Genomic DNA, 25,847 nt, shown 5'->3' on the forward strand with positions numbered 1-25,847 from the left:
TGGAGGAAAAGCGTCAGGAAGATTTTTGGTGGGGGTCATAATTCGGTGCGTCTGTCAGGGATGACTGTGGATCAGGTGGAAGATCAACTGAAGGCCGGTGCATCGATTCCTGACTCCTCCAGGCTGCTTGCTGAAAAGCATCTTTGGGTAAGACACTGAAGCCCGAGTTGCCCCTGATGCATCCATCAGAGTGTGAGTGAACATTACACTCAAAATCCAATTTTATATTGCTGTGTTCTGGGTTTATATAATACAGTCACAATATATGTACAGATTAAAACACACCACACACAAACATAATTTAACTATCCCATAATTTTTTTTTCTCGCATGGTTCAGTTGGGTACTCTACAACGTTCCCAAATACTTGATTTCACATGAGCGCAGTGTTTCTCCAACTACTCCTGCCTTTAAAGAAAGGCTTGTGGCTGTGGCCGCTAGGTGGCAGTAGTTGCAGGCCATTGAACATTTGCTAAGGTCCCTCACGTTTGTCAAGTTTATTAGTTTAGCTACAAAACCGGAAGTTGTTTTCCAAGTTAAATGGTCTCTATAGTCTCGGAAAAATATTACATTTATATATAAATGTAATTCTGAGAATATAATAACCTTGGTGTATTATTAATTCATGTGGTGACTACATGTTTGCTGATTTTTATTTGTTTATTTATTTTTTTTACGGCACGGCCCTTTGGAAGTCTTCGCCGGAAGCTGTCACGTATGAGCTCCCCTGTTCAGTGTTGCCAACTTAGCGACTTTGTCGCTATAATGTTTATATTACTAATAAAAGAAAAAAAAAAAAACTTTGTCGCTATATTTAGCGAGTTTTCAGACCACTTAGCGACTTTTTTTCTAAAAAAAAACGTCGCTAAAAAACGACGTGAAAGCGCGTATCACTTTTACTCTCAACAAGCAGCGGGTGCTGTAACGCAGTCAGTTCTTCTTTTACTCTTATGCTGTTTTGTGGATCACAAGGTTTAAAACTACTTATAAACACACACACACAAAGGCTACGTTCACACTGCAGGCGAAAGCGCATCAAATCCGATTTTTTTGACCCTATGCGACCCATTTCCGATAATGGTATGACAGTGTGAACGGCACAAATCCGATATTTTCACATCCGATCTGGGTCACTTTCGTATGTGGTACTGAATTCGATACATATCCGATGTTTCAGAAAGCGACTGCTGTGTGAATGGTCATGTCGCATTAAATCCGTCTTTTACGTCACTGACACAAGACAGACGCCAATTATCAGCGCCGGAGAAGACATCGCGAACGCTTCCTGGCCATCCAGTGTAGATGTCAGTGAAACTGTTGGGAAGACAACGTTGGAGAAACGTGAACATTTTATTTGTTCTGTATAATCTGTAGATTCTGACAGAAATCTGCAACTATCCTTTGAAGCACTGCTCCTCTAAAACAGCAATAAGGATAATTATTAGGTTATTTACATTATTATGTAAATAAAAAAATATCTTAAAGCAAAAATTGGGAAACGTAAAGTCGGAAGTCTTTATATTAACGGTCATCAGTCAAACAATATTGTTTGCTCAGGGTATAAACGGAGTTCGTTGTGTGTGACGTCTTCTTTTGCGCATGCGGGCCGCTTTGAGCGTTCACACTAGAGCGCGTTTGCTGTCGCATTTTATTTATAGTGTGAACAAGCAGACAAAAAAATCGGATTTGATCAAAAAATCGGAATTGAGCATTAAGACCTGCAATGTGAACGTAGCCAAAATAACTCCACCAGAGTGCCTAATTTGGGTCACTTTTGCCGGCCCAAAACCGGGTAAAGGAGCAGGGTTGGAATTGTGACATTAAAAAAAAAACAATAATTGCTAAAAGAAATTTAATTTGTAGTTCTAAATAAACTCTAAATGCATTTAGGACGTTTTTTACTCACTTTATGTCTCTTCCACGATGTTATTTCTCTCTCCAACAACATAGGTTACGATTAGATTAGCATGACCAATTATGCAAATTAGGCGATGACGTCATTTAGCGACTTCTAGGACAACCAATAGCGATTTTCCTTACTGAGGAGTTGGCAACACTGCCCCTGTTGGTTGACGTCTTGTTGGGTCGAGCTGTCATCTTTGCTAGCCGCCGCATTAGCCACTGTTTTGTTTTGTCATGACAGGAGCGTGCAGTCCTCGTACAGAACAGGGCTGGTAAAGACATCACTTCTTCGGGTGTCCACCTTTGGGGAGGAACAGAGGACAGAAATCTGCGCGTGTCACATTAAAGTGAGATGAAATGACAACGTCAACATTACAGGTAGGCTGTTGTTAGCTGGCTAACGTTAGCCCGCTTCAGTTTGGTCACAGAGCTAGCCTTTGATTTGTGTATAATTGGAGCAAAAAGCGGGTTTTTTTACAACTCTGAATACACTGGGTTGCGTGCGGAAGAATTTTCTGGAAGCTACGAAGACTCTTCGAGCCATTTGGTAGATAATTTTTTTTTTTTTTTCCACTGAACAATTAAAGAAAGATTCTAATTCAAAACACAGTTTCTAGCCTGTCGGCTACCTTCATACAAAATAACGGTTAGCTCCTAAACCCTAAGGTGGCTGGATGTACTGCAAGCTAAATTGCTAACAAAACAGCTGATAGTAAGATTGCCTTGGTTTGGTGTTACAATAAATATGTCGTCTAGATTACATATTATAGAAACGATAGGCTTTGTTGCGGGTACTACTGGCTGTGCCTCGCCTGTAGGGTGTTTCTAACGGTATCTGCTGTCACCGTTAGCCGGCCTGTGTGGCCCTGCTCGCTCAGTTAAAAGGACAGAAAACAAAGCGTTGCTGTTTTGGGGGGACTATTTTAGTCTGACGACTGGCTTTATAAGCAGCACAGTGAATATTTGTCTTAAGGAATAGCTTGTTCTTTGTTTTAATAATAATAACAACTTTTATTTGTTTATCACTTTTAAATAAATAGAGTTACAAAGTGTTTCACAGTTTAAATAAAACCACACATTAAAGACAAGTGAATATGTTCCAGCACATGGTCTTGCATTTATCGCAATATATATACGCAACTTTTATACATACATCAGATGTAAACCTATAGCCAAAAATAATAGGAGAAAGATTGTTTTCCTTTTCTTTGCTTTTCGTTTCTTTTTTTTAAAGTAACTTATATAAAGTTCTCAGTAATCCTATAAAACAAACCACAGGTTCAGCTGACCTGAATTACTGAGAAATGCTGTTCCAGACTTTAGGAGGTGTAACCTGAAAGCGTGGGCTCCTCTGTTTTTAACAGTTAAGAGCGTGATTAGATGATCTGAGATTCTTAAAGATGTTGTAAATTCTCAGTAGCTCTCCATGTTTATGTGAGAGCTAAGCCATGTAGGACTTTATGCTATTAATACAATTTTGAATTTCACTGGAAGCCAGTGAAGGGATGCAAAAGTAAGTGGGAGACAGTTACAGTGTGAACTAAAAGTTCTGGATGATTGGGTGAAGAAAAAAAAAAAGGTTTCATGTTTGCAATGTTTCTTTAATGAAAGAAAGCTGGGCGAGCTTTGAAATGTGAGATTTAAATATACTAGATAATAACGAATGATGCTAAGGTTCTTAGCAGATGATTTGATATTATCAGCGAGCAGGCTGACTGGCTAACTTCCTCGGTGAATCAGTCAGGGCCGGACACAAGAGCCTTGGTTTTGTTAGGACTGAGATGAAAGAAATATTTTAAAGTTAGTATGGCAGTGAAGCATTCCCTCGGGTACCAAAGGCTGTTGAGCTTGAACTAACAGAAAGGTACAGCTGTGTATTGTGTGCATATCAATGATAGCAGGTGCATTTAAAGCTATTAAGCAGATGGCCCAGGTATAATATACACAGTGAAAACAAAACTGTGTTTATGACATGTGTTTATTGCCTGTTTTTGACTCCATGGTTTAACATTATATCTCTGCATCTGCTACAGAAAGCCATTGATCTTGTCACTAAAGCCACAGAGGAGGACAAGGCGAAAAATTATGAGGAGGCTCTGCGCCTGTACCAGCATGCTGTGGAATATTTCCTACATGCCATAAAATGTAAGTATCTTATCTTGACAGGTAGCTGAGCTCTTTGTGTTTTGCATACACCTTGCTGATGGCAACATCTTCTCTTACTCCAGATGAGGCCCACAGCGACAAGGCGAAGGAGAGTATACGAGCAAAATGTATGCAGTACCTGGACAGAGCAGAGAAACTGAAGGACTATCTGAAGAATAAAGACAAACAGGGCAAGAAGCCTGTCAAAGAAGCACAGAGCAATGACAAGTACGATGTCCTTTTTTTGTATGTTTAAATGTAAAAAAAAAACCCAACATTTTAGGCTTTATTGGATTTTTATGTTCCGTGTTCTAGGAGTGACAGTGACAGTGAGGGTGAAAACCCTGAGAAGAAAAAACTGCAGGAACAGCTTATGGGTGAGTGGCCTTGGGGGGGATTTAACCCCATCATGTGGAGCTAAATATTTATTTATGATATTATTTCTTACAATTTTCTTTGGTTTTGTCATAATCAAACAGCTGTGTCTATTAATTGCATCCCAGTAGGTGTGTCATCATTACTTTTTTTTTGTGTGTGTAGGTGCTATTGTAATGGAGAAACCCAATGTGAGGTGGAATGATGTTGCTGGGCTGGAAGGAGCTAAGGAAGCTTTGAAGGAAGCAGTCATCCTGCCCATCAAATTTCCTCACCTTTTCACAGGTACTGTAGGTCTCAAGTCTCTTCATTCTGTTTAAACCCAGTAAGCAGTCATACACTGATATCAACACTACTTTAAAGACAAACTTTTCTTCTGTGTCTTTTGTTTCTCAGGCAAACGGACCCCATGGAGAGGCATCCTGCTCTTCGGTCCTCCGGGAACAGGGAAGTCATACCTGGCCAAGGCGGTGGCCACCGAGGCCAACAACTCCACCTTCTTCTCTGTCTCCTCCTCAGACCTCATGTCGAAGTGGCTGGGAGAGAGTGAGAAGTATGTTTTCAATGCGTCATTTCAATTCAGTGTAATTTACATAGAGCCAATTCCCAACAACTCTCATCTCAACGTGCTATAAATTGTCATGTAAAGGCCGTACAATATTGGAGAGGGAAAATGGATGAACTAGTTTTTCAGCATCACTCTGAGTCAGGAGTGTTTCTAATTTTTAGTATTGTACACTTGTTTAAGCGAGGTAAAAAGGAAATATCAGAAATGCATCTAAAGTTCCTCACAGCCTTGGGGACAGCTGTTTTGTTATCCTAGCAGAATATCAATTAAACAGCTCCATAAATATTCAACTGTACCAGAGTAGAAACCTGAACTTATAAAGCTGAAACAGTTTTGTAAGTATATTTTTAATAAACAGATTGATATGTGATTTAGCAAGTAGAAATACTGGAAAAAAACAACTTTGATAACTGAGTATTTTGGAATTTTAATCTTTAAAGGTCTCATCTTAAATTGCATAAAGGTGATGAGCAATAATTACAACATTTGTTACTTCAAAGACTAAATCGATTTCTTAGTAATAAAAAACTAATGGTCTAATATTGCTATCCCTCAGACATATTTACTCCGTCTCTGCCCGTCTCTCTCAGGCTGGTGAAAAACCTGTTTGATCTAGCTCGCCAGCACAAACCTTCAATCATCTTCATCGACGAGGTGGACTCTCTGTGCGGCTCGAGGAACGAGAATGAAAGCGAGGCTGCCCGCCGCATCAAGACAGAGTTTCTGGTCCAGATGCAGGGTGAGTCACACGAGTGCTATCGGATATATGAAGTGTGAGGAATATGCAGTATTAAATAATATTGTTGAAACCTGAGGCACAGCCATTTGGAAAAACATGGCGTCTGCAGTGTTTCAAGTCAGATTGATGATGTGAGCAAAGAGGGGCTTTTTTCAGCCTCACATCTGTGTCAGACTGAATGTGCGAATCTTGTTAACACTTTGTGGAACCTGGATCACATCACCGTGATGGATTGAAATAAGGGACCTTAAGACCACAGCAGCCTTTTCATAGAACCATACAGAACCACAGAACTTCACTGTGCTTGCTCTGCACCACAAGAGGAACTTCTAAAAAACACAAATGTTTGGTGATTTTTCTGGATGTAAGTGTATGTGGTGGCAGCACTGGTAACCATCATATGTGAAAAATCCTTTTAAACAGTTTTCTGATTGTTTTCAACACATTTCTCAGTTGAAGACTTAGTTATTTGTCACTTATTTGTCTTTAGGTTGAACGATCTGTGGTGATGTCAGGCATGTTCTGTTTTCATAACTTTTCTTGTTAGTACGGTATTCATTCCACAGAATATAAACAATTTTATTGTGTGGCATCAGTAGCTCATCATTGTTTATATTGTATAAATAAATTACACTGACCGTTATTCCTGCTACAGTCAGTTAAGAGAGTTTTCCAGAGTTTCAAAAGAAGTGCTTGTGTAGATTGACACTCTGCTTTTGTAGGTGTCGGAAACAACAATGATGGCATTCTGGTGCTCGGAGCCACCAACATCCCCTGGGTGCTGGACGCCGCCATCCGCAGAAGGTCAGAGGTCATCTCAGATGTTTGTGTGTGTGTGTGTGTGTGTGTGTGTGTGTGTGTGTGTGTGTGTTTTGTTTATATTCTGTGGGGCTTTTTATTCCAAAAAATGTACTTTTGCTGCACTGTTATTATTCATCACAATGGTAATTCTGTCATGTTCAGTGTTGGGTAAGTTACTTTAAATTAGTAACGTAGTTACTTTACTAGTTGCTTCTATCAAAAGTAACTCAGTTACTTCAAGTTACTCGTTACTTTCAAAGTAACTAGTTACTAGGGAAAGTAACTTTGGTTTTACTCAGAATTCTCTTGTTAATGTGTTGCTTCCATAACTTTGCCAGTCTTCTAGCTTGCTTACTTGCCACAAGTGCACTGTGCCACCTACCAATAGCAAGGAAAAGATAATGTGCATATTTCCATGAGAGAAATCCCACGCCTCGACCGTCGTTGACCGCCGCCGTGATTCTAGCCTACGTCACAGCGTCATGTGCTCTTTTTACATCCAACACAAAAACTGCAGTCGTGGTGCTTTCGATTGTACTCAGAACTCAGAAATTCTGCCTTCTGAGTAGGAAGATGTAGGTAACACCAGACTGCAGATGAGCTGCATACAGGGCTGGACTGGGACAAAAAATCGTCACGGGCATTTTGATTGACCGACCCACCATTATAGGAAAAATCATAAAGCCTTTGAATGAAAACAAACACTGTTGTGACAGTGATGTACACTGTTTTGATGGTATATATGTATCAATCTATCAATGGTTTCCTCTTTCTGGCGCAAAGTGGGCTGATCATTGATCAGTTTCATGATTGAAGTAGAAACGGGAGAGGGAGGGGAGAGAATGAGAGAAGAAGAGGCAGCTGTGCAGCAAAGAAGTGCAGCACAGAATAACTCCAGCTTTGTGTCTTTTTCGTTGTAGCTGAAGTCCGGAACAAACTGTGTTCCTTTTCAGCTCAATATGAAATATTTTCTCTGAATACGGAACGATTCCGTTTTTTACAGGATGGTTGGCAACTCTACTAACTAACCTTATGAACAAAATAAAGTTCAACATCAGTAACATCATAGCACCCACCCAGCTGTATAGAAACTCCGTCATGCTAGCTAGCACGCAGTACAAAAAAGTCAGCATAACGAAAATAAACTCCAACTAAACTTGGTTTATATCTGACCCAGATGGACTGCAGGTCATAACTTCTTACCTGAAGTTCAGTTCACCTGACACTCGGACCGGCGGCCGCTTCGGGTCTCTCCTCTTGCCTCCCCTTTCCCTCATCCACCTGCTGGCCTCCATCACTTGCTAATGTTACTGAATCTGTGGAAGCTCCGTGATAGCCACCACATGAAGTAACAAATAACGAGCCTATCTAAATCCCAGTAATGATTAACGCGTTCCTGATTTTGGCATAATAACTAGTTACCGTGCTCGTTACCACAGTAATAACGTAGTTACTGTAACGCGTTACTTAATAACGCGTTAGTCCCAACACTGGTCATGTTACTTCTAATTCTGGTGTGTTAAGAAAACACAAACCTTTGAACTCGGGTAGATTCTGATGCTGTTAGTTTGAACCCAAATGGAGAAACCACAGGGCTTGAAGTGTTGTTGTTTTAGGATGAATCTGAAATCTAAATTCTTATTAAATCCTCCTGCATTTGGGGAATATTTCAGAAAGTGATTTTCTAATCTGTTTGTCTAAACGCATGTTAATGTTAAGATTCATACTGCTTTTTGACTGCTGACCATGGTGTCACAGTCTGATGTCGTTTTTTCTCCTCCTTTAAACTACTCAGCTGTTAACAAAGCATTTGTGTGGACACACACCTGAGCTCCAGCTCTCATTTTGAATGCTGACCATGTAAAACATTGTCCAAACTTCTTGTGAGTTGTTCTCTATGACGTTTAGAATTTAATGTTGGCTCCAGATATTTTTGGACAGTGGCATCATTATTGTCTTTTTACCTTTGTATCAAAACATACTTGGGTTACTGCTAAATGCTTTAAGCTTCAAGTGCAAACATTCAATTCTAAGTTGAGGGGTTAACCCATCATATTGCATTGACCACTGAAGTGTTGCATCTGTACTTTAACACTTTGGTCAGGAAGTGATTTCAAGTGTGCTGTGGCTGTTAATACAGAAAAAGAATTTAGTATGGATATTATTAAGATCGTGAGTGGCTAACTATTTTGTACATACTGAGGAAAACACACATGGAAGCACATGGGAAGACCTGGAAAACCACAGACATGGGTGATGACAGGATCTTTTCTATAGTAAAGAAAAGCCCCTACAGATCATCCAGCAAAGAGTAGAGACCAACCTCCATGAGGTATTTATATAAAGTGTTAAATGAAGAAAAGATTTCAGGAGACCTGCCACAGGGAAAACAGGAAGGGCCAGAGCTTGCTCGTTGACAGCGACTGAATTTTCAAAATAAGTGCGCATTACCTCGGCTAGATGAACAATTATGAAAAAAAGTCTGTGCTTTGGAAACAGTGCACTGTGTGTGTGATCTGTTAGAAGACGTTGGCTGAGGCTCATCATGTTATGTTACGTTACCATGGGCACATTACAAACACAAGCTGCTGGGGGATAGTTCAGCTTATTTAGATGGCCACTTGGAGAAACCAGCAGTACCCAACAACACGTTCATCAGCAGCTACATTTTGCCTCCATTTAAGCACAAAAGCTGAATTCAATGTTAAATTAAAATGTGGAAAAAAGAAACGTTTCACTTGAAACGAGAAGGATGTGGCTTCAAACAGGAAGTAGTTCCTTCTGTAATTGTTACTGAACAGAGTGAAAGATCGCTCTGATCGACAGCTCTCACCTCACTGAGGAGGGCAGGCAGTATAAAAATCATCCTGCCTCCTCTTGGGAAATAGAGTTAAAGAGTTCCCAGCAGCTATCAGCTTTTCTGTCAGATCTGTACAGGCTTGCATTTTTGGTGAATAGTGCTGGGAATGCAAAAAGAAGACAGCTCCTGTAAGAAGTGGCACTGAAATCCACAGCTGATTAATAACATCTTAAACTTGTAATCCACTCGGTGTCTTGTGGAAGCATAATCTTAAATGTATACCCAGTTAGAAGCATATGTAATACAAATTATGTATTATAGAATTATTAAACAAATCAGAGATGCGGCTCTTGAACTCCACTAAACGAGCTTTGTAGGATTCAGAGCTCGATATACTCGCCTTGGAACAGCCCATCGAATTATCATCTGCCTGAAATAAAACATTTTAGCTCCTGTGTCTATAAGGCTACCCACATTTTAAGCCAACTTTGGTTATTATTCATCTGACTGGCTGCTATTTGCGTGCCTGAGACCTTATTAGGGATATCCATTCTTGATGATATCATATCGAGCCAAGCATATAAAAAATGTCTAAAACTAATTCTATATATAATCCTGAAGTCTGAGCTACATAGACTGATTATTTAAAACTTTGGTCGTGTTTAATATAAGCATCGACCAGTGGAGTGGGATTTATGGCAGAAATAAGGAAAAGCGGTCAATCTACAGCCAGTGAACCCAGTATCCGACTCCTGCTTCACTTCCTCTAAACTTTAATAGTAACGAGTTGATTTTAGAGCTACGCTTTGCTTTGTTATACCTTTTCTTGTGTGCTGTTTAAGTGTACGTGTGTTGAGGAGCATCCGTAAGACGGGCTTGTTATTTTTGTTGTGCGTCAGATTTGAGAAGCGTATCTACATCCCTCTGCCAGAGGAGCCGGCTCGGGCTCAAATGTTTCGCCTCCATCTGGGCAACACACCGCACAGCCTGAGCGAGGCCGACCTGCGGCAGCTCGCCCGCAAAACAGAAGGCTACTCCGGTGCCGACATCAGCATCATCGTCCGGGATGCTCTCATGCAGCCCGTTAGGAAGGTCCAATCTGCCACACATTTCAAAAAGGTAAGAGAAAGAAACCTGTGAAATCTTCAATCTTGGATCTTTGTGATATAAATGAACTTTTGAAAGGGGCCCTGTTACCTGGACTTATAAGGTCTTTATAAGTCTTGATTAAAGTTCAGTTCATCCTCTGTTAAAAATTAGCTGTTTTAAGCTTGTTTGTAAAAGAAATCACCCCAAAAAACCAAGCCTGTGAGCTCCAGTACCTGTGATCAGCTGCCCTGTGCTTCTGCTGACTGTCAGGTTTTAGTCAAATCTGTCCATGGTATGTAAGCAGATGTTGAGGAATGAGGAATTAGAGCTGCTTTTCAGCTACTAGACAGTATATTACTATTAAAGAGCATCATCACTCAGGCGTGCAGCAGTCTAACAGACTCCGTTACTGTAAATGTTATCAGAATCAGAATCAGAATGGGTTTATTGCCAGATGTTGAGGTTTACAACATTAGGAAATTGCTGCGGTGCTTCAGTGCAGACAATAAGAATTAAAGTGCTATGTAGAAAGAAAGATATGTGCATGAGATATACATGAGATATATACATGAGAATAAGAATTATGAGTGCTACGTAGAAAGATATATACATGAGTGCAGGTGGTGATCAGTGCCAAACATGAAATGATGCAGTGACACAGCGTAGGGTCATGTGTTAGTGTTAGTGGCGGGGACAGTCATGTGGTTATTGTTCATGTGTCCAACAGCAGAGGGGAAGAAACTGTTCTTGTGGCGAGAGGTTCTGGTGCGAATGGAATACTGCAAACTAACCAGTTTAACATGAATTTAATTAAGTTGTTGTGTTTAGTATGTAGTTGAGATTGAGTTACTAATGTCTCAAAGATCGCCCATAGACTCAGCGGGGTTCGATGAAGCCTTCACGTGGAGGCTGCAGTGTTTGGTGTGATTAATCGGTGCTGCACAGGAGCTTTTTTCCCCCTTACTCCTGCAGGTCCGCGGTCCATCCCGAAGCAACAACCAGGTGATGGTGGATGACCTCTTGACGCCATGTTCCCCTGGCGATCCTGGGGCTATAGAGATGACCTGGATGGACGTGCCTAGTGATAAGCTACTGGAGCCCATAGTCTGCATGGTAAGATGCAGGAACGTGAAGGAAAATCTGTTGTTTCACTAACAGCAGCTTTGATTTTCTTTTAAACTGTGACATATTACCATCTTCCTTTCCACCACCAATGAACAACAATGACATAGATTATCAGCCAGATTCATTATACATGTAAAACTGCTGAAGGAAGGTTTATAAGATAAGACCTCCTGTGATGTTTGGTTTCAAGATGAGGCTAAGGTGGAGGTGGTGGAGATGAAGATACTAAGATTTTCATTGGGATTATTAATGAGTAATATTACTATTAACCAGTAATATCATAAGGACGGCTCATTGAGCAGTTTGGAGACAAAGTTGGAGAGGTGAGGCTGAGATGATTAGGCTGTGTGCAGAGAAGGGATAAAGGATATGTTGGACAGTTTTTCTGCATAAAGAAAGCTTCTGTTGGATTGAAAGGACCTCACAGTGATATACAGTATTTAAATATGCAGTATAACAGTAATGAAATAACAATAATGAACTGTGTGTGTGTGTGTCCGTGTCCCTACTTTGCAGTCGGACATGCTGCGCTCTCTGTCCACCACCCGCCCCACAGTTAACACCGAAGACCTTCTCAAAGTCAAGAAGTTCACAGAGGACTTTGGGATGGAGGGCTGAGAGACAGAGCCCCACGTCTCCCGCTCCATCCCCAAGTCCAGCAGAAGGGTCAGACTGCTCCCAGTACCAACACTCCACCCCTCTCCTCTGCACCATCCTGTAGGCTTTCATCTTCAGCTGAGCACTTGGTTCACTGCCTCTCCTGGATTTATAACATGGCGCCAGTCTGCATCTTCGTGTCTCGTCCAGGCCCGGATGTTTGAATCCCTGGAGGACATTGACCAAATGCAGAAGTAGAAAATCTCAGTGTGATTTGGTAGCTGGACTGTAGACTTCCTCCCCTGTCGCCTCCGCGGTTTTCCCCACCCTTTACAGACTGTGCTCCGTTACAGCATATTCACTACAAGAACTGTTCATCTGCGCCGCATTTAATGTGAGGAAATGCATAAAGTTTGTCCCACTGTGAGCCTGTCTCGTCTCCGACCGAAGGGCCATACATTCTGCTGCCGTCATGCAACTCCCTTTGGTATCGCCATGAAGGACAGTGAAGAGAAGACGTTAGTTGTTCTGCCAGGCATGCGGAAGTGTGAAAGCATTTAAGTGTTTTTATTAAACTTGTTTCTGTTTAATGTTTCTGTCTAAATGTTATTTTGATATTTAATGCAGTTAAACCAAGTGAGCGTGTCTGGTTGAGGCCTGTAGCTCCGTGCTCGCAACAGTCTGAGTGAAGCATTTACATTACCAGAGATGTGCTTGACTGGGAGCCAAGTGCAGCAGTTCCTCAATCTGAAAATACTAAGAGTGATAATTTAAATGAGATGGGGAAAAAATCAGTATTTCCTGCTTTTCTCTGTTTTCTGTAACTTGAATGTCTTTTATTTTGAAAAGGATGTACACTCTGGGAGATGGATGATTGTCATTGAAAAGCCATTTGTTAACACAGCATTTAATCAACATGAACAAAAAAGCAACGAATACTTTAAAAAAATAGATTTTTAAGAAAGCCCAAGTGCTGATCAATGGCTCTATTTTTTTTCCTTATTTTTTCTTTTCGAAGCGAATAAACTGATAGACGATGCATCAACACTTCCTGTTTTGAAGCAGCAGTTGGTGGGATTGGTAGCTTTTCTGGAGCATTGGCTGTACATAAATGATGGACATGGCCACGGTGATGTCATTCATTGGCTTCAGTCTTCACATATTGAAGCCCAAGTATTAGCTGCTAAAAGTTTGTGGTGTTTTTGAAGACACAGCTGCAGCACCCATAAGTTAAAATCCAATCAGGTGAATAAAAAAAATTTCACCTGCTATAGAAACCAAAGCTTGTTCTCTGTAACTGGCCATAGGTGGCGGTGCATTTAGAGCGTGGCTCAAGTGGCCATTAGTAATGCAGTTTTTGGATCTTTGCCATTGGCTTCCTTTTTTTCAGCTGTGGTCAGTGAGGCTTGTTCTGGAGTTTTCAAACTAAAACAGCTACCGTGGGGCAAACAGTCACACTTTCGCTTCATGTTTAGGAGGCCGTTACGTGTGGAAGAAAGCGTCCTTTTGGTCTTTTCACTACATTTCCTAGAATACACCTAGTCTTATTTAAACTGCGAAGTCCTTCTTTTATGGATGTTCTGTTTTTGATGTTTGAGTTCGTGTTCTGGGTGTTTTCCACTCTTCATTGAAAATATTCAAACTGAGCGGATACATGAGTGGGAGAAATATGCCACAAAGTGCAGTGGAAAATAAACAGTCTCATTAAACATGAAAATTGAAGACATCGTGTCTGTGGCACTTTAAGGAAACTAACCTCCCTCACTTGGTTTAACAGCACAAGCTAATTAACGCCGACTGCAATTAATCCACTAATATTCACATGTTAGTGGATTAAGAATCAGTCAAGCACATCTTTGTGTTGCCCTGCATTCATGGTCAATCAGTGTTATGGAACATTATTTATATAAATTACTGGTCACGTGTGATGTGTAACTAATCCAGCTACAGTATGTTTATTCTTTATGTATTAATTTTCTGTGATTCATGATGGAGCACCAGTGAGAGGCCTGACCCCCCCCCCCCACCCCCACCCCCCTTTATTGGAGGCAAATGTACAGAGTTCTCCTCCAGGGGCGATGCTGCTGAACGTTTCATTGCTTTTGTCCTAATTTCAGCAGGGAGTTTAAGGAAAGCTGTCCTGCACAGACTCTGACCTCCTGCTGTTATGGCAGGATTGCAGGCGTGCCTGGTGGACTCACTGATGGACTTCTGGAAGCTACAGTAGAATCGCTGCGTGTTTGTGGAGGTACCTGTTGTTCAGGGGAGCTCAGTTATTAACGTCCCTGTACGGGGATTTAACCTGACGCTGGCCATGTTACCATTACTACTAATTTAACCTGAATAAATAAAAACTGAAATTTCAAATGGAAAAAAAGACACTACTGCTGCTTTGACATGGTTTATTATTCTTGTGCATTTCACGTATTTGGAATTTAACACTTCCACCACCATCACACAGTTAAGTGCACACCAATAAGAGTTTCCACAAAACCTGAGATCTCAAATATTTAGAAACAATCTGTCAAAGTGAAGCCTGAGAGGAGTTCACCACAATTAAAAGATTACGCAAACAAAATGTTCAACAATATACACTCACCAGACACTTTATTAGGTACACTCTCCGTGTACTGGGTTGGATCACCTTTTGCTTTCTTCAGAGATTTAGGCCCATATTGAAATGACAGCATCACACTGCGTTCATGATGCAAATCTCCTGTTTGCTGTATTGAATTGAGATCTTGTGACTTTGGAGGGCATTTGAGTGAACTCATGTTGATTGAACCAGTTTGAAGTGATCTGAGCTTTGTGACATGGGTTAGACTGCTGGAAGGAGTTGCAAACAGGTTCTTAATGGACCTGCCCACAGCCCCATCCTGTCACACATTTCAAAGAATTTGCAGCACGATGAAACAAAAAAATACCAGAAGTGGAGCAGTCAGTTTTCTGATTTTATTTAAATTTACACAGAGTCAACTTTGAGGCCACTGTTCATTTACTGCAGTCATTTGAGCTGTTCCTTCTAAGGAAAATCTTCAAGATTCTGATAAAAACTCCTTCCTTTTACATTTACATCAATCTCATATCTATACAGCAAATGTCAAGCTATAATCACAAGACTGGAAAGACCTAGAGCACAGGTGTCGAACTCCAGGCCTCGAGAGCCGGTGTCCTGCAGGTTTTAGATGTGTCCTTGACACAACACAGCTGATTTAAATGGCCAAATTACTTCCTTAACATGTGTTGAAGTTCTCCAGAAGCCTGGTAATGAACTAATCATGTGATTCAGGTGTGTTGACCCAGGGTGACATATAAAACCTGCAAGACACCGGCTCTCGAGGCCTGGAGTTCGACACCCCTGACCTAGAGCAACCACCTCATTAGCTAAAAGTAGCTTGGAAATGAAGTCCAGTCCTAATCAGCTCCATACAACAAACATCATATGCACTGACAAATTTCATGAAGCAAAACACTGTCTTAATGGCTCAGTCACACTAGATTAAAAATAGTGCAGAATGTTTTCAGAAGACCAGGAAGCTCTGGATAACCACTTTCGATTGCAGTGCTTGCATGGATTGCCTTGTGGGAGGCAACTTATGCAATCTGTTTATGTAGATGATTCACCATTTTCACCAGTTTGCTGCAGTTTATTATTGATGTTTTATTGCCATCTTGACGTATGAAGTCGCTTTGAAGACGCGGTTGACTGCGAGTGGTTACCATCTTGAAGCAACTTTTGAAATAGTTGCAAGTTCACTATGTATGGTTGTGCGGTGGTCTCCAGCCCACTGTTTTCCTTGGTGTGACTCAGGGCTGATCAGGTAACTTAGCAGTCCATTTTCTTTTTTTTTTTACTTCATCAGCCACTATTACCAACCAACCATCACCAGAGTCCTGTATCACAGCTAAATTACAGCTAGCTAGCTAACTATATCTTCCTTGTCAGTATAGTCCAACTATAATTCATATAAGTAGAAAAGCTATTTGACTAGCTTTACAATTTATTCCACAGCTTAAGTGATTGATGTATAATGTAAAATGGCACCAAGTATGTAATAGCACAAAGCAGCCTACATGGGGTAAACTTTGTGCTTATTGCACATACTAAGACAAGCGGTACAGCTGCTACATCATATCACAGTTTTGGCCCTGCTGGCCCGTGCTGCATGCTAACACAGAGCTCCTTAATGTCTACCAAGCAAAATCAAGCATTCAATATTTTACTCAAGGACACTTGGACAGGACACACTGTCTTCCAGCTGTGAGGATCAAACCTGAGATGATCTTTATTGTGCATCAAAGACTTTAAAGGCAGATATTCTTAAATTAATCCTAAATTCATCAACAAGAACAACATGGAGGCTATAAAGCTGTAGACAGCACTCAAGCAAAGACCCCAAAGCTCCTGGTCACAGAGCTGCAGAGATAATTATAACAGCACATCCACAGACTGATGTGTAATGTGTCAGGGTGTACACTATAGCACTACATTCACTGCTGGCAAAAATAGGAAAGCGAGGCCTCATGCTTAATCTCATAATTACAAGAAAAGGTCACCACTATCTGAGAAGACAAAGTGTTACACAGTCACAACATCCAGCTTTTATCTCCTTGGTTTGATAGAGTGAGGGATATTATTGATGTCAGTGAGCAAAAGGACATTATTATAACAAGACAGCTTTTGTCCATCACAGGACCATTGCTGTCTGTGAGCATATATAAAATAGTGGCTAATGCTGTATGGATTATTTTGTCATTTTTAGATAGTGTTCACATATTCATGAGATCAGAATGGATTAAATGGCTATTCTGTCTTATTTTTATATTTTTATACACTGTTCCTGTTCCAGACATTTATTAAACTTTATTAGATTCAAATTAAACATTGTCAAAGTTTTCAATAAGAATATGCCAAAAGCTCAGGCTTCAAGCTGCTCTCAAAAGGGATATTTAAGATGTCAGAGAGGGACTATCCCCTATATGTTAGTCTAAGGCACAGCCAGCTTTTCAGGCCGTCTGTTAATGAAGGAAAGGCCAATCAGAGGACAGCTGCCTTAACTCTTTCCTCCTTGGATGCCTACTATGGGTAAACACTTGTTTTTTCTTTTTTGAACTCAGTGCTTTCTGTCATATTTTAAGGGCTGTGTGTGAATCAGAAGTTAATGAGGTTGATCGCCACCTATATAGCTTACTAAGGCTACTCACACCACATATTATATATATTGAGGTGTCATTAACGGTACAGAGAAGGTTGTCAAATGTTTTTACAGGTGAAAGAGTTAAAAGGCAGAGGAATTAAAACAGCTTGTTTCTGATAGAGGATGAACTGAGAGGATACACAAGGATGATTTTGAACTGTGAACCATGCAAAGCTACTCTAGAATTTGCGATTATGAAGTTTCTTCTCGTAACTGTAGCATCTTACTTGCCGTTGGAAATGATAACTCAGACACAAAATCTAAAATGGGGCCGTTTCTCTTTCTTTGATGAATGTGCTGTGCTCTCAGACCACACCGTTGGATCCACAGAGCAGGTTGTACTTCCAGCCTTTTCTTGACTGCTTGCTGTAGACTCTGTGTTCCTGTTTTTAACAGTCCAGCAATAAGTTTGTCTGACTTTGTTTCACTACAGCTGTGCTGAAGCTGATTCTGGTTTGGACTAGCTCAAAGCTCCACAGTAAAAGCTCTTCATGACTGTGGCCATTTTCCCACCAGAGATGTGCCTGTAAGTTCAGTGTTTCTTCACACTTTGCTCCTCTTTGAGTGGCTCTCTGCTGGAGGAGCCGCTCGCTTGTTGCGATGGTGAGGGAATGTCGGCATCAGCTCTGGTTCGCAGGCTGGAAAGAGAAGCACAGAGGCACACAGAATGACTCACGGCAGGTCGGAGGACAGACAGACGTCAGCTTGTGCATATCCGCAATCTTTATACTCACGTAGAGGTTTCTCTTTGAAGTACGAACTCTCCAAGCAATCTTTAGCAGTAGCTCTGAGAATCAGGAAAAATACAAGAAGTTAGTGATGCCTCGTATGAAAATTCATGCGACTCCTTCATTTTCCCCACAAAAAAAGCTTAGCTTTATCAGAGCTGTAGTCTAGATTCCAGCCAGAAACCAGTAAAGCTAAATGTACCTGCGCTGGGGGTTGTACATGAAGAGCAGGTTAAGCAGTCTGTGTCCAGCATCAGACAGCCAGGTGAATTTGTTCTTCAGGTTGTTGTATGGCTGCTTCCTCAGGCTGTACTGACCGATGAGGGGAAGCTGAGAGAAACCCTGTAACACACACAACAGATCTCATTTCTCAGCTTTGTGCAGACTGCAACCTATTTTAGACTAAACGAATAACTGAGGATTTGTATCAATGTCACATGTCTAGATATTAGAGTATTAGATGGAAAGTCGGTTCTTGTAGTTGGAGGCAGAAGAAGGAAAGACCTGAGTGATTTTACCAAGAACCAAACACTGAGACAGTAAGGCTTTTGAGTTGTGCCAATCATCGGCTGCTTTTACCTTGTTTTCCCTTAATGGGTTTAATGTTGCTGAACTTGTTGATGGCATACAAAAAAGTAGAAATATATCAGTTTAAGAGTGCTTTAGCAATAAAAGCTAAATGCATCCAATTCAATAGTTTAACATCAGACAGTGCGAAAGCTGAGTCTTACCGGCCAGATGTTTTCATTGGGTGTTCCCAGCAGCTGAACGATCAGGTCGACCTGCTGGATCTCAGAGGTTCCAGGCAGCAGAGGTTTGTGGGCAAGCAGCTCAGCCAGGATACAGCCCACTGCCCTGTAAAGGAAACACCACGTCTGGCTTTAATTTCCTGACGGATCCTCATGGGATATGAGGCCTTTTCCCTTTGGCGCAGAATTTATTAACTTAGGACAATTATACATATCATATTCTGTTTAATTTTGTTTCTTCTACTGGCAGACCACGTTTTTTAGTATGAGGGTAAACAAAGCTTCAACAAAAATAAGCACAGCCTCCATAAAGAGAGTGCTTTGATAGTACAGCTGTAATTACTATCCTATAATTAAAGTTTCCTAAAGAGATTATGATAAGAACGCAGTGTAGGTAGAGTGGTTAAAAGCTGGTTATTAGATGCTTCCTTGTGCAGTATACTGATCCTAAGCGTATAGATTTCACATGTATTTCCTCACCACATGTCCAGAGCCGTAGTCTGAGTCTTCGTCCCTAGGAGGAGCTCTGGTGCTCTATACCTGCACGAAGGAGAGCATATTAGGATAGTGGCCCGAGGTAATGGAGCTAATAAGGGAGGATTATTGTGAGGGGATTACAAGGGAGTTTCCACTGAGGCTGCACCAGCACAGCAACACAAGGGTTATATGCAGGACACAACACCCACACAGAATACCTCAAATGAGTTAGACTAACTGGGTAAACACTCACCACAGCGTAACTACTCGTGGTGTCATGGGTTGCTGAGGAATGCCGTACATCCGGGCCAGACCAAAATCAGCTGTGTGCAGAAAATAACGAGTACTGATCAGTTCAACATCAAGTAATCTGATTTTATCTGATTTCAATTTATTTTTTATGGGTAATCAAAGGTAGAATGTCTAAATATCACTTCTCCTGATTACAGTGGGATTAAACAGCAGAAAAGTGCACAATGTTAGGGAGGCAGTTTTAATGTTGTGTCTGAGAGTCCAACACCATTCGGGAACAAGTCTGGCTTATGCTAGGCTATGCGAGCCAAGCTATGGCAACGGTTGTATAAGGATCGAATGTGTCGTAGCAATGGGCCAGACACCCCATACTTCTGAAGCACCTCCCACAGGACACTCCGAGGGACACAGTCGAATGCCTTCTCCAAGTCCATAAAACAGATGTAGGCTGGCTGGGCAAACTCCCATGACCCATCAAGTATCCTTGAGAGGATAAAGAGCTGGTCCAGTGTTCAACAACTGGGACAGAAACCTCATTGTTCCTGTATCTGAGGCTCGACTAACGGATGGACTCTCCATCCCAGCACCCTGGTATAGACTTTCCTGGGGATGCTGAGGAACTATAGGGGGATGAAGACCCCCCTATAGTTGGAGCACACACTCCGTTCTCTCTTCTTGAAGATGGGAACCACCACCCCGATTTGCTAATCTAGAGGTAATGCCCCTGATCTCCACACAACATTATAGAGGCGTGTCAACCAAGACCGCCGTACAACATCCAGAGTCGCCTGACGTTTTGCTAGAATCTCTTTTTGGAGTCCGTAAGCCATTTCAGGTTTGTTTATTTATTTAGTATGTATTTAGAGTACCAAATCACATCAGAAGTTCCCTCAAGGGACCTATTATTATATGGTAAAGAAACCTGCAATAATAATATATTTAGATAATGTCTATATTAGAAAAATGTTTTCTACCATCAGTTCATTAATCAACAGTTAAAACTTTGTTGTCTAGTAAAATTTAGATAAATAAAATAATCTGACATTTGAGTCGGCAAATACACTTAGAGGCCACTTTTTTAAGAACACCTTGTTATTACTGGGTTGGACCCCCTATTTCCCTTCAGAGCTGACATAAATCTAGCTGTGTGATGGAACTAGAATTAAGGAATTAATTCTAGTTCTCTTCTTCATTCTCTGTAAACTCCACAGATGGTTGTGTGGGAAATTCCCAGTAGATCACCAGTTTCTGAAAAATACCCAGACCAGCATGGCACCAACAACAATACATCATTAAAATTGTCTTTCTTCCCCATTATGGTGCCTGATTTTAACCCAGCAGGCCATCTTAAACTTGTCTACACGATTTTAAAAAAAGACCTGTTATTACAGTTTTCCTTAAAACTGACAATGAAAAAAGTGTGTGTGTGTTTCTTTTTTAAATCATGGTGGCAACAACACTGATAGATAAAAAAAACACTTCAGCCATCACTGTCAATGTGTGACAGGTCAAAGTTCAGCAGTGGCAGGGTTTGGGAGGCATGTCAGTAGGAGTATAAGGTGATTACAGTAAAAGCTGCAGAAGAGATATGATAACAGAGGTGACTCACCAATCTTTACGCAGCCTTTGTCTGTCATCAGCAGATTAGACACCTTCAGGTCTCTAATAACAAGATTAGAGGAAGATCATTATGCAGCACAGCTCTGCTTTAACTCGTCCTGCAGCAGGAGCATGTCTTTTCTCTTGGAAGATTTGTTCAGGCTTAGTCAAGCTGAATGGAGAGAGTCAGTAAATAGCTTCTTGCCTTTCACCTCAGACTATGATCCCAACACTCTAACTCTGGTAAAGGAAGGCTCAACAACAAGGTACAACAAAAATGTTAAATTCTCTGATTTCATTTACAAAACCCAAAAACTTGTTGGATGATCTGAACCTCGTAGCAAACCAGATTATTTGTCAGATAATTGTGTTAAAATACTCTAAAAGGCACCAACAGCACAAACACAGCCCAGTGGACAGAAGGGGAACTGCAGTCACTGGCAGTTCTGCATTAGAGTAATCTTACGTGTAAGGTCCACTACTTTACACTTAAGATTATTTAATTAAAATGTCAAATTTTAAACAATTATGATAATAACAAATTAAAACTTCAGCTGGTCCTCGTAATGGTGTGAGACCAACCTGTGAATAATGAAGTTGTGGTGGAGATACTCCAAACCTCTAAGCAACTGGAGAACGATGCACTTAACCTGGAACACAACAAAACAGAAAAAAAAAAAATGGAATAACTGGTTGCATCAACTTCTACTGTACATGAATATGGAGGCCATGTAAAAAGCAAAACATCCATTTTTACACTCACATGCAGACACAAGAAAATAATAGCAATCACTTTAGGTAGAAATGAACTTGCAGGAATGTATGAGTTTGATTTACCTGCGCCTCTGAGAATGGCGTCTGCATGTTTTCCAGCAGACTGGCCAGATCTTGTTCACAGTAACTCATCACCAGAAATAGGCTGAAAAGATCCAAAAAGATTAAGAAAGTTTATGTTAGACAGTAAAACAATTAAATTAAATCCAATTTTATGTATACAGCGCCAAATCACAACCACAGTCGATTCAGGCGACTAAGGTCACAAAAACTGGGGAAACAAACAATGAGGATAATTCCTTATCTATATTATACCGGCTACACACCAGTTTAACCACCTGAGCTTAAGTCGAAGTTTTAGTTAAATCAGTGGCATCTTTCAGACATGAGTCTTCTTTTTTCAGGGACCTGATACAAAGTGAACATAAACTCAAACTGTACCAATGTCGTAGACCCTTCAAAAACAAGCAGACTTTTAGGATGAAATGTGCTGGACGCACAACGTGACTTTCTTTGGACTGCTGGTTTGTGTGTGTGACCACAGTCCAGCAGATTTCTATACCACCGCTCTGAAGTACGAAGCAGGATTTGGTAATCAGCAAGTTAACATCAGATTTAACCCTGGGTGTTCATTTATACTAAGGTGGTTTCCTTCTTACCTGGTTACATTGCCATGATAACTTATTCTGCAAGATCTTCATATACAAAACCAGAGCCTACCAACCAATCTCTTTTCGTCACCATCTTAGAGAGCTAGACTTTTTTGCACAAATAATAAAGGTGTCCAAAGTGTTTAGAGCAGGGGTGCCCAATCCCGGTCCTCGAGAGCTACCGTCCTGCAGCTTTTAGATGCATCCTTGTTCCCACACACCCAAATCAAATGAATGGCTTGTTATCAGGCCTTTGCCAAACACGATGGCATGCTGAAGAGGTAATCAAACCATTTGATTCAGCTGTGTTGGAGTTGGGATGCATCTAAAAGCTGCAGGATAGTAGCTCTCGAGGACTGGGATTGGGCAGCCCTGGTTTAGAGACTGTCTAATGTTTTTGTCTTTCCTTGAAGAGCAACAATAAGAAAAACAGACCGTTCACAAGAAAACGTATTACTCATTTTTATTCTTTTAGACTTTTTTAAAGCTATTTTGTTATTCTGTGTAAGCCTTAACACAGAAAGAAAATCCCAAAACAGGCAACTAAGTCTTGTGCTTGATAAAATTATATTAAATTTGTAAGTAAAGCTTCTTACTGGTTTTAACTCATTGACACAGAATCTATAAAGTGACACAGTTAATGAATCCTGCGTAACTAAGTCCTAATGGTCACTCAAAGCAATTTCCCCTGGGAGCCAGATTCACACATTAATATAATGATTTTTCTGTCATACCCACTCACAGCCCTTCCTGAGTGGGTCCTGGGTATTTCCATCTCTTTCTGGTGTTATAGTTTCTCTTTGTTTGTAAGATAGTTCATTCTGCTGCCAGCAGTCATGTCCATGTTTGTTATTTGTTACATGCCACGACACTACTCCCTTTCATGTGACTGTGAAAATGAGAAACATTGAATTCATCAGCTTAGCCTCATTAAAAAAGTCAAAGTAAGTGAAACATGATTTTTTTTTTTTTTAAATTGCTGGCTATGCTGAACTGGTTTGGCACCACAGGGCCCAGGCATAGTTAAAAATATGAGTAAAGAGCAGCTGATGCAACTGGCCCCAAAGGCCACACATTGCAAGATCAACAGAAGCAACAATAAGACTAGTATCAGATCAATCTATATACTAAAGCATTTATTGTGGGTGTGTCCGTGCAGTACCTTTCTAGCTGAGTGCCGACAACCACCTCTTTCAGCTCCACTATGTTGGGATGTCTCAGCCTCAGCAGCAGTGTGATCTCTCTGAGGCTGCTGATGGGGACCCCTGACAGATGAGGAACAGATGTCACCGATCTTTTCAGTTGATGGTGGTGCAAAAATGTGATTTTTTAAAATTACATCTAGTTGTATGAATAAAGCTCTCGATCAGAGATACCCATAAAAAAAAATAAAGCATGCGATGGTCTCACCATCTTTCTCTGCGTCCATTCGCACCTTTTTCAGGGCAACAATCTCATCTGACTTGGTGTCGCGGGCACGATCTGCATTGAGAAAAGGGAATTGATTATTTACAGAGCATGTCATGTGGACAAACTGAAGTGTTAGTCCTCAGTATTTCCTCTGCTGTCTAACTTACACACAATGCCATATGTTCCTTCTCCTATTCGGTTGAGTTTCTCAAACTCTCTGACACTTCTGCAGCTCCCAAACTGAAGAGAGAAAAACAAGATAAAGAAACTGGGACTCCGTGAACACGTCACAGCCTTCAGTCCTGTCAAAAGAAGCAGTTTTTACGGTTTTTAACGGATAAATGGATTGGTACTTCTCTACTCTGTCTTTGTGCTTTCTTGCTACAAGCCTCATTCAACCATTCACCTAACCATTCATTCACACATTCACACTCTGATGAATGCATCAGGAGCAATTGAGGTTCAGTATTTTGCCCAAGGATATTTCTACAACCATTCATGAAGTGTGAAAATCCTTTAGATTTAATGATGCTCAACTAAAATAATTAACAAGAGACAAGTCAAGGGAGCTCCCACTGACTATCAAACCACACTGAGTCAACAAGAAGAATTGACTTTCAGGGCACTTTACCATTATCTATATGGGACAGGACGTTAAACAAAACAAAACCCCCACAAATTAACTAAAAGCCAACAGGCATTAGACGGCCATTCTTGGATGTCTTGTGATCACTTTTTCAACCAGACTCGAGCTCCTAAAAGGCATCCTGGATGCCGGGGGAATCACTGGAGGAGGTGGATTTGGGTGCTTGAACTTGGAGGCTTATGTGCCATTTGAACTAAGTAATGAGATTGGCTGCTGCTGGAGACAAACAAGGCAACAATGTGCGCAGACTTCACCTTTAAAGGCGCCTCGCTAATTAATCAATTACGTCTATGCACACATAAGCGGTTTATTTACCGATAAAGTCTAGATGGGGAGCATGCTGCATGCAGCTAGCGTTTAGTTAGCATTATTCAGTTTCAGGGCTAAAGTATCGTAAATACTGACTGAAAGAAAGCTCTACAGTGAACTTTATTATTTTAAATGTATGCCGGTTTTTTTAACAGAAGAGTTAGACTTGTAAAGTTGTGTCAGTTGGTATTCTGTATGTAAAATATCGTGGCTGATGGCAGAGTATAATTAAACAACCACGGTCATGAACGGACCCACACGGAAGGAGCTCGTTCTCTTACCCTGTAATTTTGAGGCACTGTGAAAGTTTTATTGTCCTTAAGAGACTTCAGCTTTATGGGGTCCGGTTCGTCCTCTCCAGCCGCGTCCATTGTTTTATTTAAATGCAGTTTTTGGACTAAAATAAGTCCCGAAGAAAGCACATCTACAAACAGCTGCACCTCATTCAGCCGCCATTGAGGTTTGTTTTGGTAAGGGGAGGACAACCAACAGCTTTCCCGGAGTTTGTGAACGGCTTCTGCGTCCCATACCTGGCCCGATACCTGTCAATTCCGGAAAAAATCATTTTTGGAAAACTGTAAAACAAGGGGGGAAATGAAATAATTGACATTTAAAGAAAAACAGGCCACATACAGCCGTACAAAATATTAGTGAATTAAATATGCTATTTATCACATTTCTATTACTGTAAACTCAACATTTTTGCTAAATGTTACTTTGATAAAGCGGCAATAATATCTGATGATTGCCCTTTTATTATAATATATAGTTTTAAAACTATATTTTATATTAAAAAATATCTACATTGAAATATATTTATATAGGAAAAACTGACTGAATGCTGTATTTCAGGACAGTGAACAATGCCGAAAATAGGCCTTTGGAGGTAGACTACACTTTATGACTGGACAACA

General features: G+C 40.8%; 2 protein-coding genes across 3 annotated transcripts; one reads left to right on the top strand and one right to left on the bottom strand.

Annotated features, from left to right (window-relative positions):
- Positions 1 to 9: 9 nt before the first annotated feature.
- Positions 10 to 14,520, top strand: vps4a (vacuolar protein sorting 4 homolog A). 2 transcript variants are annotated; one of them, XM_080907400.1, is made up of 12 exons: positions 10 to 147; positions 2,144 to 2,280; positions 3,936 to 4,047; positions 4,131 to 4,275; positions 4,363 to 4,424; positions 4,588 to 4,707; positions 4,819 to 4,975; positions 5,581 to 5,729; positions 6,452 to 6,533; positions 10,230 to 10,449; positions 11,392 to 11,532; positions 12,061 to 14,520. In XM_080907400.1, the coding sequence occupies exons 2-12, from the start codon at positions 2,260 to 2,262 to the stop codon at positions 12,160 to 12,162; spliced, it is 1,311 nt and encodes a 436-aa protein (XP_080763526.1). In that variant the 5' UTR covers positions 10 to 147; positions 2,144 to 2,259; the 3' UTR covers positions 12,163 to 14,520. The 2 variants fall into 2 exon arrangements, with proteins under 2 accessions (XP_080763526.1, XP_080763527.1); XM_080907401.1 differs by lacking the exon at positions 10 to 147 and adding an exon at positions 1,278 to 1,341.
- A 1,883-nt stretch (positions 14,521 to 16,403) lies between these two features.
- On the bottom strand, positions 16,404 to 25,408 carry cdk10 (cyclin dependent kinase 10). Its single transcript, XM_080907423.1, has 13 exons — positions 25,215 to 25,408; positions 24,146 to 24,218; positions 23,979 to 24,050; positions 23,731 to 23,833; positions 21,982 to 22,063; positions 21,727 to 21,794; positions 21,155 to 21,207; positions 19,547 to 19,616; positions 19,297 to 19,356; positions 18,799 to 18,922; positions 18,270 to 18,409; positions 18,074 to 18,126; positions 16,404 to 17,977 (listed from the first exon to the last, which is right to left on the bottom strand). Exons 1-13 carry the CDS (start codon positions 25,302 to 25,304, stop codon positions 17,883 to 17,885), a joined length of 1,083 nt encoding a protein of 360 aa, XP_080763549.1. The 5' UTR covers positions 25,305 to 25,408; the 3' UTR covers positions 16,404 to 17,882.
- Positions 25,409 to 25,847: the final 439 nt, after the last annotated feature.

This window comes from Rhamphochromis sp. 'chilingali' (assembly GCF_963969265.1).
Source record: "Rhamphochromis sp. 'chilingali' genome assembly, chromosome: 2".
Lineage (NCBI taxonomy): Eukaryota > Metazoa > Chordata > Actinopteri > Cichliformes > Cichlidae > Rhamphochromis > Rhamphochromis sp. 'chilingali'.

Coding starts and splice junctions, on each gene's coding strand:
- vps4a (XM_080907400.1), top strand. CDS start 2,260: ATGACAACGTCAACATTACAG. Junction 4,425..4,587: donor ACTGCAGGAACAGCTTATGG/GTGAGTGGCCTT, acceptor TTGTGTGTGTAG/GTGCTATTGTAATGGAGAAA. Junction 5,730..6,451: donor GTTTCTGGTCCAGATGCAGG/GTGAGTCACACG, acceptor CTGCTTTTGTAG/GTGTCGGAAACAACAATGAT.
- cdk10 (XM_080907423.1), bottom strand. CDS start 25,304: ATGGACGCGGCTGGAGAGGACGAACCGGACCCCATAAAGCTGAAGTCT. Junction 21,795..21,981: donor CGCCATTCTCAGAGGCGCAG/GTAAATCAAACT, acceptor GTTGTGTTCCAG/GTTAAGTGCATCGTTCTCCA. Junction 17,978..18,073: donor CTTCAAAGAGAAACCTCTAC/GTGAGTATAAAG, acceptor TTCTCTTTCCAG/CCTGCGAACCAGAGCTGATG.